Source organism: Bombina bombina, chromosome 4, assembly GCF_027579735.1.
Source record: "Bombina bombina isolate aBomBom1 chromosome 4, aBomBom1.pri, whole genome shotgun sequence".
Lineage (NCBI taxonomy): Eukaryota > Metazoa > Chordata > Amphibia > Anura > Bombinatoridae > Bombina > Bombina bombina.
In genome coordinates this window covers 109289723-109306859 of record NC_069502.1, presented here as the reverse complement: position 1 = coordinate 109306859, position 17137 = coordinate 109289723, and the positions used below count along the sequence as shown (strand labels likewise).

Sequence of the window (17137 nt, the reverse complement as noted above, 5' to 3'; positions counted from 1 at the left end):
CTAAGACACTCCTCTACATGTAGTAGATAGCCAAACCAGTACTGAAACGAGAATCAGTAGAGGAAATGGTATATAAGAGTATATCGTCGATCTGAAAAGGGAGGTAGGAGAAGAAATCTCTACGACCGATAACAGAGAACCTATGAAATAGATCCCCTAGAGGTAGACCTTTGTATTCAAATAGGCAATACTCTCTTCACATCTCTCTGACATTCGCTGCACTCCGAGAGGAAAACTGAATTGTGGGTGTGGTGAGGGGTGTATTTATAGGCATTTTAAGGTTTGGGAAACTTTGCCCCTCCTGGTAGGAATGTATATCCCATACGTCACTAGCTCATGGACTCTTGCTAATTACATGAAAGAAAAACTTTTTTTAATTTGAAATAATAGCAGTCATTTTCCTTCACACGTGTGCGTTTGAGGTCCTGCCAGGGCACAGTGCGACACCAGTGCAAGTCATATCTGCTAAAACAGTAGTGTACATTCAAAAAAAAAAAACATCCTTTTTTTAATTTGAAATAATAGCAGTCAGTTTCCTTCACACATTTGCGTTTCAGGTCCTGCCAGGGCACAGTGTCACACCAGTGCAAGTCATATCTGCTAAAACAGTAGTGTACATTTAAAAAAAAAAAAAACTTTTTTTAATTTGAAATAATAGCAGTCAGTTTCCTTCAAACGTGTGCGTTTCAGGTCCTGCCAGGGCACAGTGTGACACCAGTGCAAGTCATATCTGCTAAAACAGTAGTGTACATTTAAAAAAAACAAAAACACACCGACACTATTTAAAATAACAAACTTTTGCTTGAGAAATAAAAAACTAACATTTTTGTCACCACACTCACTCTGCACTTCCTAGTTACTTAGAGTAGGCAAAGAGAATGACTGGGGGGTGGAGCTAAGGGGGGAGCTATATAGACAGCTCTGCTGTGGGTGCTCTCTTTGCCACTTCCTGTAGGGGAGGAGAATATCCCACAAGTAAGGATGAATCCGTGGACTCGATACATCTTACAAGAGAAATCAGGCATTCAATCTCCAAGCAGTCAGCTTCAGAGAAACGAGATTTGGATGAAGAAAAGGACCCTGAAGTAAAAGGTTCTTCCTCAGAGGTAGTCTCCACAGAGGTAGAGACGAGATTTCCACTAGATCTGCATACAAGATCCTGCGAGGCCACGCCAGCGTTATGAGAACCACCAACGCTTTCTCCTGCTTGATCCGAGCAATGACTCTTGGCAGGAGAGCCAAGGGACTGCCAGAGCATCTATCAAGAAAGCCTGTAGATCCCTTTACCTCGAGTCGTACCTCAGAAGCTTATAATTCTGCCGAGAAGTCATGAGATCCAGTTCTGGCTGCCCCCAATTGAGGATTAAACTGGAAAAAACTTCCGGATGGAGTTCCCACTCCCCCGGATGAAAGGTCTGTCAGCTTAGAAAATCCACCTCCCAATTGTCCACTCCTGGGATGTGGATCGCAGAAAGACAACAGTTGTGAGACTCTGCCCACTGGATTATCCGGGCCACCTCTGTCATGGCCAAGGAACTCTGAGTTCCCCCCTGGTGGTTGATGTACCACACCGATGTTATGTTGTCCGAATGGGGAACCTGTTAAACCGGGCTAAGGCTAACTTAGGCCAGGCCAGAAGAGCATTTAAATTCGATCTCAGTTCTAGAATGTTTATAGGGAGAACTGACTAAGTGGAAATAGCTCCTTCCACCTTAGGAACCGTTAGCCACGACTCTTTAATAGAGTCAGCTATAGGAAACATTTTCTTAAAAATAGGAGATGGAGAAAAAGGAATACCAGGTATCATCCACTCCCATGCAATAATCTCAGAAGAATGGTCTGGAACAGGAAATACCTCCACCGCAGAGGGAACATCAAAATACTTGTTCAGCTTACTAGACTTCTTAGGGTTAATAACGATAGCAGTTTCAGAGTCATTCAGGGTAACCAAAACCTCCTTAAGTAACAAGCGGAGGTGTTCCAGCTTAAATCTGAAGGACACAACTTCAGCATCAGCAGAAGGAATTATACTGCCTGAATCCGAGATTTCACCCTCAGATGCACCCTCAGAATCTTCATCCTCAAACTTCTGAGAGGAAATACTTTGATTAGCCACTTCAGGATCAGAAACCTTAGTTACTGTTTCTTTAAATTTCCTTTTGTGTTTTCCCTGTAGCATGGGAAAAGCAGACAGCGCCTCAGATACCGCAGAGGATACCTGGGCAGCAATATCTTGCAAAGTAACCCCAGACGGAGCATGAGAGGAACGCAGGGCACTGCATGTGCAGATGAATAGGATTGGGATGCTTGAGGAGAAAGCTGCGGCACATCTTAAACAGGAGGCTCCTGAACAGCATCCGCCTTAGCTAATGATGGCTCAGGGTCAAAAAGTCTATTTCTATAAGCTAAAGTTCTTTCAATACATGAAGAACAAAAAGGTACTGGGGGTTCCACCTGGGCATCAAAACATAAGCTACAGGAACATCCTGCACAGCCTCTCGATCCATAATACAAAAAAAAAAAAAATCTAACTTTAACAAAGGATATAATACAGAACAAAAAAAGTTCATAAATAAATGTTCCCTTTAAATTGACCAAATCAAGAAAAACATACCCCTGGCAACACTCAGCACTCAGCAGAATTAGTGAGGTGCCCTACCTGTCCTGCAACCCGCAGCAAACTGAGGAAAAATATGATCCCGTTTACAAACCGAATTCCAGAGAAGCAAAAACAGCAAGAAGCCTTCTAAACAGCAGAGCCATCTGAAATATGGGCACCTTACTCTTACAGAAAGTGAAAAAAATGCCAAAAAAACTCTGACATCACAGAATCAGAACCTCCCTAAAAGGGGCGGTCCTACAGCTGACAAAAAGCCATTTAAAAAAAAAAAACAGGCTTAAAAACAAACAATAAAACCCCCCCAAAAAAGTACATAATCTGTTACTAAAAACAGATCCTTACTGAGCCATCAATAAAATAAATAACTCCTCACACTAACAGTGCTTGCAAAAACTGCCATAAAAATCTGCACCCTAACAGGAATAATAAAAAACTTCCCATTGCAGCGTTTCAGCTGAATAAGTGCTAAATTTTTCCCTGCTTACATGGAAAAATAAAACTGGCACTTACCTTAATATTTATCTGTCCGGCAGTAGGACAGCTCACCTGGTTTGAGAGGATGCCATCCTTCACATGGACCTGTGGAAATACAGAAAGACTGAGTAAACTTACTAAGGCTATCTAAATAGGGCAGCAAAATGTTTTGAGAAAACGCAGTGAGGATTGTACCCCACAAGTTCCCAATTGCTCAAAAGTCACCACTGCCCTACTGAAGAGACTGACATGGGCTAAGGCTAGACCCTTTAGAAAGATCAGAGCAAACCTACTCTGCTTTTAAAATAAAAAAATCTTGATTGTAGATCAGACACCAAAACTTCACCTCCACCTGCACTGCAGGCAAAGAGAATGACTGAGGATTATGGGTAAGGGAAGTGACATATATAGCAGCTTTGCTGTAGTGCTCTTTGCCTCCTCCTGCTGGCCAGGAGTGATATTCCCCCTAGTAATTGATGATTCTGTGGACTCACCATATTTTAGGAAAGAAATGCATTCAGATTAGAGGTGGCCTTCAAGGTCTAAGAAATTAGCATATGAGCCTACCTAGGTTTAGCTTTCAACTAAGAATACCAAGAGAACAAAGCAAAATTGGTGACAAAAGTAAATTGGAAAGTTGTTTAAAACATGTTTTCTGCTGAAAAGGTATTCACGGCTGCAGGTTTTTAACATATTAATCCATTTTGTATTGTGATCACCTTGTAAATGTGAGGATCAATTTGGGTGGAAAAACATTTCGAAGCAAATTGCTGATATACTTGTGATTGACCTCATAGGGCCCCATTACATATGCGGCGTCGCCCGCAAAAGCCGACGATGCCGGTTTTTGCGCGGGTTTGGTATCCTATATACAACGCCGCATATAAATGTGGCACATATATTTCACCTGTTGCCCGCAATTTTTACTCCCATAGGCTAACGTGGGACCGCATCGTAAATTGGTATCCAATATCCAGCGCAATGACTTACGTGGCGAAAATGGAGAAATCCTCCATTTTTACCTCACCATAAAAGGCAGCCGTAGCAGGTCTTGCGCTGAGTATGGGAGCACCGTAACTCCCGAAAATGCCTGCAGAAATAAACTAACACCTAACACATGCGCAATGTCTATCTAACTGTCAACCGTAATCCCCCACCGCAATAACTAATAAAGTGTATTAACCCCTATATACGCCATCAAACCCACACCGCAAGTAATAACTAAATTATTAACCCCTAAATCCGCCAACCCTTAAAATCGCAAACTACCTATTAAAACTATTAACCCTTAATCCACCATTAATCCACAACGCAATAAACCCATTAAAACTATTAACCCCTAATCAGCCATTAACCCACAACGCAATAAACCTATTAAAGTATTAACCCCTAAACCACCAAAGCCCACAATGCAATAAACCTAATCCCGAACCTGACCCCCCTAACCTAACACCCCCTAAATGAACCCAAATTACCTATTTTACAAAATACTAAAGTTACTATTAAATTAAAAAAAACTAAAACTACTTTAAAAATACAAATAAACTAAGTATAAATTAAAGGGACAGTCTAATCAAAATTCTGCAGTAGACTGTCCCTTTAAGCTACAATTACAGAAAATAAAAAAATCTAAGATTACAGAAAATAATAAAGAAAATTACCAAATTTTACAAAAATTATACCTAATCCCAATGAAAATAAAAAAGCTCCCCCAAAATAAAAACACCCCCTAATCTAATGAACTACCAGTAGCCCTTAAAAGGGCTTTTTGCTGGGCATTGCCCCAAGATAATCAGCTCTTTTTCAAGAAAATACACAACCCCCCCAACAGTAAAACCCCCCACCCACCAAACCCCCCCAAATAAAATAACCTAACACTAAAAACCCTAAACTACCCATTTCCCTGAAAAGGGCATTTGTTGGGCATTGACCTTTAAAGGGCATTCAGCTCTTTTACTGCCCACCCTATCTAAATAAAATAAAAATTAAAAAAAAATCCCTTAAAAAACCCTGTCTAACCCCAAGTGGTACTCACCTGTCCTGATGTCTGGTGGAGAAGGTCCTGTACCAGGCAGTGACGTCTTCTGCCAAGCGGCGATGTCTTCTTTCTTCTTCCAGGCCAGCGCGGAGCAGAGGGCGGAACTGAAGACCAATTACCGCAAAGCTGAAGACCGGCGACCCTGGAACTGAAGACCAGCGAGCCTGGAACTGAAGACCGGCGACCGGGGAGCCATGGAGCGTGGAGGATCCTCTTCATACGATCTCCGCCATACACTGAATAGGAATTCAAGTTACGCAATTAAAAATGGCGTCCCTTGAATTCCTATTGGCTGATTTGAGCCTTCAAATTCAAATTAGCCAATAGGATGAGAGCTACTGAAATCCTATTGGCTGTTCAAATCAGCCAATAGGATAAGAGCTACTGAAATTCTATTGGCTGATTTGAATAGCCAATAGAATTTCAGTAGCTCTCATCCTATTGGCTGATTTGAATTTGAAGGCTGAAATCAGCCAATAGGAATTTAAGGGACGCCATTTTTAATCACGCACCTTGAATTCCTATTCAGTGTGCGGCGGAGATCGTATAAAGAGGGTCCTCCACGCTCCATGGCTCCGTGGTTGCCAGTCTTCAGTTCCAGGCTCGCCGGTCTTCAGTTCCAGGGCTGAAGCCTGCGCCGTATATGTAATTGCGCCCATAGTGTTTCTGTAGTTAGTGTAATGATATCTGTACCTACTTTAATAGAGAGCAGGACAGGTTTTATGCGAAGATAAAATCTTGCAGGAAGCACTTCACATTACATAATGGATCAATCTGAATTTGTAACTGCATACTTTAACTAATTATGCCAGTAAGATCATTTGCTAGAAAAACTCATCAACATCTAGTTTGCTATCTATGGCTTCCATAAGTACATTTCTTTTGTGTCAGGACTGATTAGATTTTAGGTTGATGAATAAGCTGACAGGTCAGAAGTACCTTTATAGACTTTATTGGAGCCACATGTACTGTAAATAACAATCCAATAAATACATTAGGCAGATAACATACCAGCATGCACTATAAACAGGTAACAAGCCAACATGCAATGTAATAAGTGAATTTAAAATATTTACAAAAATATGTGTAAAAAAAATAAAATAACTTATTTCATAGTTGGAGAGGTACCTGATTAAGCACCTGCATTTGACATGAAACGCGTAAGGTTTGTTTTCAGGTACCCATCCTTGAGTAATAAAAGCTGTTTTGAGTGTTTCTTTTTTCAGTTGTTGTGCATTATGGGGCAGCATTGTTCACTGCTAAGACACACACCCCATTGCATTGTGGGAACTGTAGTTTCCCCCTTTCCACATCAGGTTTAAAGATAGGAATTTGTGCTGGCCTCAGAGCAGCATTTTTGTGGTTATCATGTAAGACATTTAATCTTTTTTTCATATTAGTGTACATGATTTGTATAGATATTTTAGGTAATTATATATATATATATATATATATATATATATATACTGTCATACTGGGAGCTAGCTAAACACATTGGCTGAGCCAATCACAAGAGGCATATATGTGCAGCCACTATTAAGAAGCTATCTCCCAGTAGTGCATTGAAGCAAATTGGAAAGTGGTTTGAAATCATACGCTCTATCCAAATCATGAAAGAATAAATTTGTGTTTCATGTCCCTTTAAAGGGGCATTCCAGACAAAATTGGAATCCATGTGGATGCATTTAAGTTTTTAATAGAAGCATTTTTGTAATATAAAATGCTTCTAATAAAAGTTATAACTGTTTCAAAAGTGTATTTAAGTATGCACCGTGCACCAGCATTTTAAACCCAGCACTTGCTCAGAGAGCCTAAGGTGCTTGTACCACTTGGTAATGACTCAATTTGTTAATTGCTGACATAATACAAGCCCCACTGATGATCTGAGAAGCTGCATTACTTAAAATGCTGGTGCACTGAGAATATCTAGCTATGCTTCACATGCACGTGCAGAGAAAAATGTTAACACTAAAACTGTGATAACTTTTATAGAAGCATTTTTGCCAATACATGTATATTGCATATACGTTTCTATACAAACATGTAATTTACCTATGTGCATTTAAATGTTAACTGGAACGTCCCTTTAAGTTTTTATGTATATCTACATGTATATATGTATTTGTAATGTATGCAGAAATATATATTTTATAAGGATCAGCTGACTCCAGTGCCACTGCATCCACACTACTTGCAGTTCTGATGGAAGCTCATTACAATATACGCAAACAATTCCTACCGTCCGTAGTAGTATTTATATAGAAACAATTTTTTTTTTAACATTTTGGTCCAAAAAGATAAGAAAGTGCAAATAATATTACAGTTTCTCCCATATACAAGCTTACTATTAATCTATAACATGTGCTTCTTTTCAGCCATTTTAACAGTAGTCGGAAATGTAGCAGTGCTTGCCACAGCAGTGAAATGCTCTTCTCATCTAAAGTCACCAGAGCTACTCTCCATTAATTTAGCAGTAACTGATCTCGGCATGGCTCTCAGTATATATCCATTGGCCATTGCTTCTGCATGGAACCACGCCTGGCTTGGGGGAGACCAGACTTGCCTATATTATGCATTGATGGGCTTCCTTTTTGGAGTAGCCAGCATGATGACTCTGACTGCAATGGCTGTTATACGGTACCTAGTAACCGCTTCACCTAGAACCAACAGTAAGTATAAAAACAATTAACAATCCATTCTGGATGACACAACAATTTCAATTGACCATTAGATATTACCCAGAATATGCAGCCAGTGGTTAATAATCTTTGTCTTCATGAAACCTTTTTAGATGAAGAAAACTTGTTTTGCTTAAAAAAAATAAACTGGTATTTATAAAGAACCGGGAATTCTGTTATCTTTTTGGACTGTTACTTTATACACTATGGGGCCGATTTACCAATGTCTAGCGGACATGATACACTGTAGCATATCATGGCCTTCAGATATCACTGAATGAACTGCTTGTGCAATGCCGCCCCCTGAAGATTCGCGGCCAATCATCCGCTAGCAGGGGGTATCAATCAACACGATCGTATAGGATCGTGCGGATTGATGTCCGCAGCCTCAGATGCAGCGGACAGTTAAGGAGCAGCGGTCTTAAGAAACCTAGTTTCTAGCCATAGAACAAGCAATATATATATATTAGGGCTGCACAATTAATCGCGGATGTGGTTTTAAACCACAATTAATTGCTAAGGTTTTAAAACCGCAAAAGTATGCAATTTTTAGCCCCTTTGACGTACAGGAGGGTCGCCGACTTGCCGTGCCCGTCTTGCGACATTGAGCCGACTTACCGGGGAGCGCTGTGGCTGATGCGGGTTACAGGGAGGGGGATGCGCTGGGACTTATGTGGGTTGGGAGCTGATGGTGGTTACAGGCGGTGCGGTGCTTATGATGTTAAAGGGGGTGCTTATTGGGGGGTTACAGTGGGAGCTGATGGGACTTATGTAGGCTACGCAGGGAGTGCTATTGGGGTTTACAGTGGGAGCTGATGGGGCTTATGTAGGTTACAGAGGGGGGCTTATTGGGGTTACAGGGGGTGCAGGGTTAAAGTGGGAGCTGATGGGGCTTATTTAGGCTACAGAGGGGGGTTTATGGGGGTTACAGGGGGTGCTGATGTGAAAATTGCGATTGCGATCCCCCCCCCCATATCGCCCAACACTAATATATATATATATATATATATATATATATATATATATACACACACATACATATAAATATACACATACGCATATACAAAACACAGAAATGGACTGCACCCTCAAACCAGACCAGGTACAGATCCCATGACCCTGCAAAGCTCACAGCCCTGGGTGCTCTCCACCACTCACAGACTGCTGTAAAGCTCTCAGGGGCTCAGGCAGTTAACCCCAGCCAAGCCTGGGTGCAAAGCTCATAGAGAAAATTACAAAACAAAATTATTAACACAACATATAGAAAGCCTGGCACTCTCTTGCAAGCACACAGCTAGATTAAAAGCAAAATGGAAGAGTTAGTTACAGCAGATATAAAACAAAGCTTAATTGCTAATATAGAGCATTAATTAAAGGGACAGTAAAATTAGAATGAACTTAAGTCGACTGGAAAGAGTCTGAAATTTTAAACAACTTTCCAGTTCTCTTGGTATCCTTTGTTAAAGAATAACCCTAGGTCTTTAGCCATCTGGGAGCAGTGTTTGCAGTATTGTTTATTACAGTGTTATACAATATTGCAAACACTGCTGCCATAGACTGCTAAAGACACATGCACCCTCCTAAGCTCTTAGCAGCCTACATAGGTTTATGCTTTAACAAAAAGATAACAAGAGAACAAAGCAACTTTGATAAAAGTAAATTGGAAAGTTGTTTAAAAGACATGTTCTATCTGAATTATGAATGTTTAATTTTGATTTTAATGTCCCTTTTAATAAGAAAAATAATTTAAGAATGAAACCAAGCAGTATGGAATCCAGCAATGCCCCCTTAAGCATCAATGCCAGAGGCTTCACTACTTCAAACCAGAAGAAAATGATTTGCCTATGTATCCACCGCTGGTATTATTTGATTCCAGCGTAGTGGTTATAAATCACTCAAATAAGTCAATAATAGATTTTAAGATAAAAAATTGATTAATAACCGGTGTGGAGATACATTAGTGAGACTTCTATAAACTTTCTAATAATAGTTTAATGTGAGAATTTAAATCTTAATTTCACTAATCGAAACTTTAAATCCAAATGTATAGATCTGTTAAACAGAAAGATTCAAATGGCAGACTGAATGTCAAGGGGGACATTTATCCATCTATTCCCGTTCTCTTTCATTGAGTAGCTATTACAGTTATGATACTGTGTCTACTAGGGTTGCCACCTTTAGTTTAGGCCAAATCTGAACACTCTAGCGCTGTTCACAGCAGAGAAATTTTTTTTTTGCAGAATACACACTATGTACAATAGGAAATAAACACAAACTCTAACAGATATTCCCCTCTCACACACTCTCAATCTCACACACACTGAAGCTCATACACTAACACACACATTCTCTCTCACACACACACAAAGACAAGCTCTCTCACACACACACACACACACTCTCTCTCACACACACACTCTCTCTCTATTACTCTCTCTCTCACACACACACACAAAGACGCTCACTCTTCCACACACAGGCACTGACAAACACAAAGACACACACGCACTGCCACTGTCACACCACAGCAGGGGTCAAGTCCTACAAAAAAAAGTGTGGGAACTCACCACGACTTCCACCCACCCTCAAAATTAATATTGTTTTATATATATATATATATATATATATATATATATATATATATATATATATATATATATATATATTTATACACACACACTGTATTTATATGTATATAATCTATCGACTTTGGGCCTTGGAATCCTCCTCTGGCACAGAGTCTCACCCACTTAAGGTGCAATTGTTCTATTTCTGCTGAGGGGAGCTAAATAACGCCAGAGCAAGCCACACAGAAATGTAAGCACCATGTGTAATAAAAGACAATAAAGATAATATTCATAACGGGTGATAACACAGCAGGACTGCTGACAGTCTTACATTTAGTGTATTGTAGGAAATGTTACTGCCTATTACTAGAGGATCTCACTATCCCTCTAACCAGATTGTGGTCCAGCTACTCTCACCAGCAGCAGCAGTGTTTATTGAAGTGTTTCTGTTCTCTGTCCAGAGGGAACTTAGTTCCTCCTGCAAAATTAGTGCAGGAACTCTGTTTCCCATGCGTTCCCAACCGACTTGACCCCTGCACCACAGCTAAGCATCATGTAGAAGAACAGCACTAATACAGTACTACTAGGCAGCGCATATTTGCACCACATTTCCCACCAAACTTAGACATTTGCATGTCTAGGCCTGACTATGTTTCAAACCCAGACATACAAATGGAAACCAAGACTGTTTGTGTAATCTTAGTGTAGAGCTTTTCCATGAAAAAAATGACTCATTAATGACATTAAGAAATGTAGCATCTTTTAGTTTTGAAAGTGGTATAATTTTTTTTAATGTTTTATTTTTTAAATCAAATGTAAAAATTCATTGGTTTCCAATACAACACTAATATTTTTCTTTTCTTTTCTTCAGAGCATAAAATAAGAAGAAAATCAGTTTATGTTCTGATAACATGCATATGGATTTACTCCTTGCTTTGGGCAATATTTCCGTTGCTTGGCTGGGGTTACTACGGCCCTGAACCTTTTGGTATATCTTGTACAATAGCATGGAGTGAATTTCACAACTCCACAAATGGTTTATCATTTATCGTAAGCATGTTCATTTTATGCACTATTACACCAGCCGTAACAATCATAACATGTTACACACGAATCACATGGAAGCTGCATAAAGTATATCAAGAAATACAGAACTATGACAAAATCCCAAATGCTGCAAAAGTGGAAAAAAAATTGACCCTGGTAAGTAACTGGACGTTTGATATTGAAATATGTATGATATAAGCAAATAAAAAATCTGGCTATTTTTAAAATGTGTATTTACGGAAATACGTAAAAGGGAACTCAGTCTCTGCCTATCAGAACAGGATGTTGTTAAGCAAGCAACCACTCGCAGAACTGTGATTAAACTTGGTTGTCAGAATCACACATAAATCAGTGATTTAATTCCTTTGAGCCAGTAACAGACATTTGGATAGTGTTTCATTATTTTATAGTTTTCACTTTAAAATCAAAATTCTTAATTCTGTTAATTTTGTTGTCTGGATATACTGCATGAAATACATGAGTGATAAGTAACATCTGCAGTTATTACTCTTGGCTTGGGTAAATGTAAGAAAAAACATAAATTATGCTTACCTGATAATTTCCTCTCCATCTGTATGAGGAGAGTCCACAGTATCATTCCTTACTTGTGGGAATACAGAACCTGGCCACCAGTAGGAGGCAAACACACCCCAGCCAAAGGCTTACATACCTCCCTCACTCCCCTCATCCCCCAGTCATTCTGCCGAGGCAACAAGGAACAGTAGAAGAAATATCAGGGTATAAATGGTGCCAGAAGAACAATAAGAACGGGCGGGGGCCATGGACTTTCCTCATACAAGTGGAAAGGAAATTATCAGGTAAGCATAATTTAAGTTTTCCTTCTTAATATGAGGAGAGGCCACGGTTTCATTCCTTACTTGTGGGAAACATATACCCAAGCTCTAGAGGACACTGAATGAAAACAGGAGGTTAAAAGAGAGGCAGACCCTATTCTGAGGGCACCACAGCCTGCAAAACCTTTCTCCCAATATCTTCTTCAGCCGAAGCAAAAACGTAAAATTTGTAAAACCTTGAAAAAGTATGTAAGGAGGACCAGGTAGCCGCTCTACAAATCTGCCCCATAGAGGTCTCATTCTTAAAGGCCCAAGATGAAGCCACAGCTCTACTTAAATGAGTCGTAATCCTCTGAGGAGGCTTATATCCCGCTGTTTCATATGCCAAGCGAATAATGCTCCTCAACCAAAAAGATAGGGAAGTGGAAGAAACCTTCTGCCCTCTTCGCTTCCCAGAATAGACAACAAACAATGCCGAAGTCTGTCTAAAATCCTTCATGGCCTGAAGATAGAATTTCAAGACCCGAACCACACCCAGATTATGAAGTAATCGTTCCTTCAAAGAAGAAGTATTAGGACACAAGGAAGGACCCACAATCTCCTGATTGATGTTGCAATCAGACACAACCTTAGGGAGAAAACACCACCCAGTGCGAAGAACAGCCTTATCAGCATGAAAAACTAGGTAAGGAGACTCAAATTGCAACGCCGCAATCTCAGAGACTCGGAGTGCAGAAGCAATAGCCAGTAGAAAAAGAACATTCCTAGACAATTTAATGTCAACTGAATGCATGGGCTCAAACGGAGCCCTCTGCAAAACCTTAAGAACCAGATTTAAGCTCCAAGTATGAGCGGAATGTCTAAACACAGGCTTGATTCTAGACAGAGCCTGAACAAAAGACTGTACATCAGGGAGCCTCTTGTGCAATAGCACATATAGAGCCGAAATCTGTCCCCTTAAAGAACTAGCGGCAAGTCCCTTCTCCACACCGTCTTGGAGAAAGTTAAGAATCCTGGACATCTTGACCTTATGCCAGGGGAATCCACGCTCTTCACACCAGAATAAGTAGGTCCTCCACACCTTATGATAGATGCGATGGGTGACCGGCTTTCTAGCTTGAATGAGAGTATCAATCACTCTCTCTGAAAAACCTCTCTTGGCTAGGACTAAGCGTTCAATCTCCACGCAGTCAGCCTCAGAGAATCTAGATTCTGATTAAAAAAGGGCTCTGTTCCAGCAGATCTCTGCGACAAGGTAACCTCCATTGATGAGATGAAGACATCCCCACCAGGTCCGCGAACCACATTCTTCACTGCCATGATGGAGCAATCAGAATAGCCGAAGCTTGCTCTTGCTTGATGCGGGCCACTACACAATGGAGAAGTGGTAATGGAGGAAAGATGTAAACTGGGTGGAACCTACTGCTAATGCATCTATCAGCTCTGCCTGAGGATCCCTGGACTGCAAGCTGTATCTGGGTAGCTTATTATTGAGTCTGGATGCCATGAGATCTATCTCTATCGTCCCCCATCTGCAGCAAATCTCTGCAAACACCTCGGGATGGAGAGACCATTCCCCCAGATAAAACGATTGTCTGCTGAGAAAATCCGCTTCCCAGTTTTCCATGCCTTGAATGTGGATCGCTGACAGCGAACAGTTGTGGGCTTCCGCCCATTCCAGAATCCGAGATGCTTCCCTCATTGCTAGGGAGCTTCTCATTCCCCCCTGATGGTTGATGTAAGCCACCAAGTTTATGTTGACTGTTTGGAATCTGATAAACTGAGATCAACCCAGAAGAGGCCAAGCCTTCAGAGCATTGAAGATTAGTGATGTCGCGAACCTAAAACTTTGGGTTCGCGAACTGCGAATGCGAACTCCCGCAAATGTTCGCGAACCGGGCGAACCACCATAGACTTCAATGGGTAGGCGAATTTTAAAACCCACAAGGACTCTTTCTGGCCACAATAGTGATGGGAAAGTTGCTTCAAGGGGACTAACACCTGGACTGTGGCGTGCCGGAGGGGGATCCATGGCAAAACTCCCATGGAAAATTACATAGTTGATGCAGAGTCTGGTTTTAATCCATAAAGGGCATAAATCACCTAACATTCCTAAATTGTTTGGAATAACGTGCTTTAAAACATCAGGTATGATGTTGTATCGATCAGGTAGTGTAAGGGTTACGCCCGCTTCACAGTGACAGACCAAACTCCCGCAGCGGGTACAACATCATCATCATCAAACCGTACGTCCATGTGTGTAATGCTGCCTGACTGAGACATATCCCTGTTATCTACATCCTCTGGCAATAATGGTTGCGCATCACTCATTTCTTCCAACTGATGTGTAAATAACTCCTCTGACAGATCAAGTGAAGTGGCTATGGTGCTAGTGTTGGTGGTGGCAGGCGGGCGAGTGGTAACTTGAGAGGTGCTGCCCGAAGATAAGCTGGAGGAGGATGGTGCGTCAAGGTTCGGAGCGGAAGCTATAGAAGATTGGGTGTCCTGTGTTAAAAAGTCAACTATGTCCTCAGAACTTTTCGAGTTCATGGTACGTGGCCTCTGAACACTGGGCATTATTCTAGGGCCAAAGGGAATCACAGCACCATGACCATGATGGCACCTGCGGGGTGGCCTGCCTCTGCCTGTCATTTTTTTTAAATTTACACTTACACTACTATTAAACAAGATATGAGTGGTGCCACTGGGCAAGTGGGCACAGTATACGCTGTGAGCCTGACACAAAAAACAGACTGATGTTTCACAGTCCAAAAAGTTTTTATTTTTTTAAATGTACACTTACACTACTATTAAACAAGATATGAGTGGTGGCACTGGGCAAGTGGGCACAGTATATGCTGTGAGCCTGACACAAAAAAAGCAGACTGATGTTTCAGAGTCCAAAAAGTTTTTATTTTTTTAAATGTACACTTACACTACTATTAAACAAGATATGAGTGGTGCCACTGGGCAAGTGGGCACAGTATACGCTGTGAGCCTGACACAAAAAAGCAGACTGATGTTTCACAGTCCAAAAAGTTTTTATTTTTTTAAAAGTACACTTATACTACTATTAAACAAGATATGAGTGGTGGCACTGGGCAAGTGGGCACAGTATATGCTGTGAGCCTGACACAAAAAAGCAGACTGATGTTTCACAGTCCAAAAAGTTTTTATTTTTTTAAATGTACACTTACACTACTATTAAACAAGATATGAGTAGTGGCACTGGGCAAGTGGGCACAGTATACGCTGTGAGCCTGACACAAAAAAGCAGACTGATGTTTCACAGTCCAAAAAGTTTTTTTTTTTAAATTTACACTACTGTTACACCAGATATGAGTGGTGGCACTGGGCAAGTGGGCACAGTATACTCTGTGAGCCTGGCACACACGCTGGCAGGCAGGCAACTGCAATTAGATTACACTAGCAGACTGATGTTTCAAAGTCAAAAAAGTTTTTTGTTTTTTTTAAATTTACACTACTGTTACACCAGATATGAATGGTGGCACTGGGCAAGTGGGCCTTGCACACACGCTGGCAGGCAGGCAACTACAATTAGAATACACAAGCAGACTGATGTTTCACAGTCAAAAAAGTTTGTTTTTTTTAAATTTACACTACTGTTACACCAGATATGAGTGGTGGCACTGGGCAAGTGGGCCTGGCACACACGCTGGCAGGCAGGCAACTGCAATTAGATTACACAAGCAGACTGATGTTTCACAGTCAAAAAAGTTTTTTTTTTAAATTTACACTACTGTTACACCAGATATGAGTGGTGCCACTGGGCAAGTGGGCACAGTATACGCTGTGAGCCTGGCACACACGCTGGCAGGCAGGCAACGTCAATTAGATTACACTTTTTTTTAAATTTACACTACTGTTACACCAGATATGAGTGGTGGCACTGGGCAAGTGGGCCTGGCACACACGCTGGCAGGCAGGCAGGCAACTGCAATTAGATTACACAAGCAGACTGATGTTTCACAGTCAAAAAAGTTTTTTTTTTAAATTTACACTACTGTTACACCAGATATGAGTGGTGGCACTGGGCAAGTGGGCCTGGCACACACGCTGGCAGGCAGGCAACTGCAATTAGATTACACAAGCAGACTGATGTTTCACAGTCAAAATTTTCTATTTTTTAAAAATTTACACTACTGTTACACCAGATATGAGTGGTGGCACTGGGCAAGTGGGCCTGGCACACATGCTGGCAGGCAGGCAACTGCAATTAGATTACACTAGCAGACTGATGTTTCACAGTCAAAAAAGTTTTTTTTTTTATAATTTACACTACTGTTACACCAGATATGAGTGGTGGCACTGGGAAAATGGCTTGGCAGGCAGGCAACTGCAATTAGATTACACAGGCTTTTTGGGGTGCTGTCCTTACAGCAGAGATCAGATGAGTCCTTCAGGACTGTAGTGGACACTGAATACACTAGCCTAGCTATCAATTTCCCTATTAAATCAGCAGCAGCTACACTGTCCCTCCTCTCACTAAGAATGCAGCTTCCAAATTAATCTAAAATGGATACTGTCCAGGAGGTGGGAGGGTCTGGGAGGGAGTGTCTGCCACTGATTGGCTGTAATGTGTCTGCTGACTGTGAGGTAGAGGGTCAAAGTTTACTCAATGATGACGAATAGGGGGCAGATTGAACATCGCATATGTTTGCCCGCCGCGGTGAATGCGAACATGCTATGTTCGCCGGGAACTATTCGCCAGCGAGCTATTTGCGACATCACTATTGAAGATCTCTCGAAGTTCCAAAATTTTGATCGGGAGGAGAGATTCCTCTCGAGTCCACAGGTCCTGTACCTTCCTGGCACCCCAAACAGCTCCCCATCCTGATAGACTTGCGTCCATAGTCACAATCTCCCAGGATGGTCTCAAGAAGGATGTCCCTTGGGAC

At 41.2% G+C, this 17137-nt stretch overlaps 1 protein-coding gene across 1 annotated transcript in view; it reads left to right on the top strand.

Annotated features, from left to right (window-relative positions):
* Positions 1–17137, top strand: part of LOC128656942 (rhodopsin-like) — a 48241-nt gene that overhangs the window by 25434 nt on the left and 5670 nt on the right. The window contains exons 2-3 of the mRNA XM_053711134.1: positions 7508–7801; positions 11249–11580. Coding sequence (XP_053567109.1) covers positions 7508–7801; positions 11249–11580 — 626 coding nt within the window. The remainder of the gene's footprint in view (positions 1–7507; positions 7802–11248; positions 11581–17137) is intronic.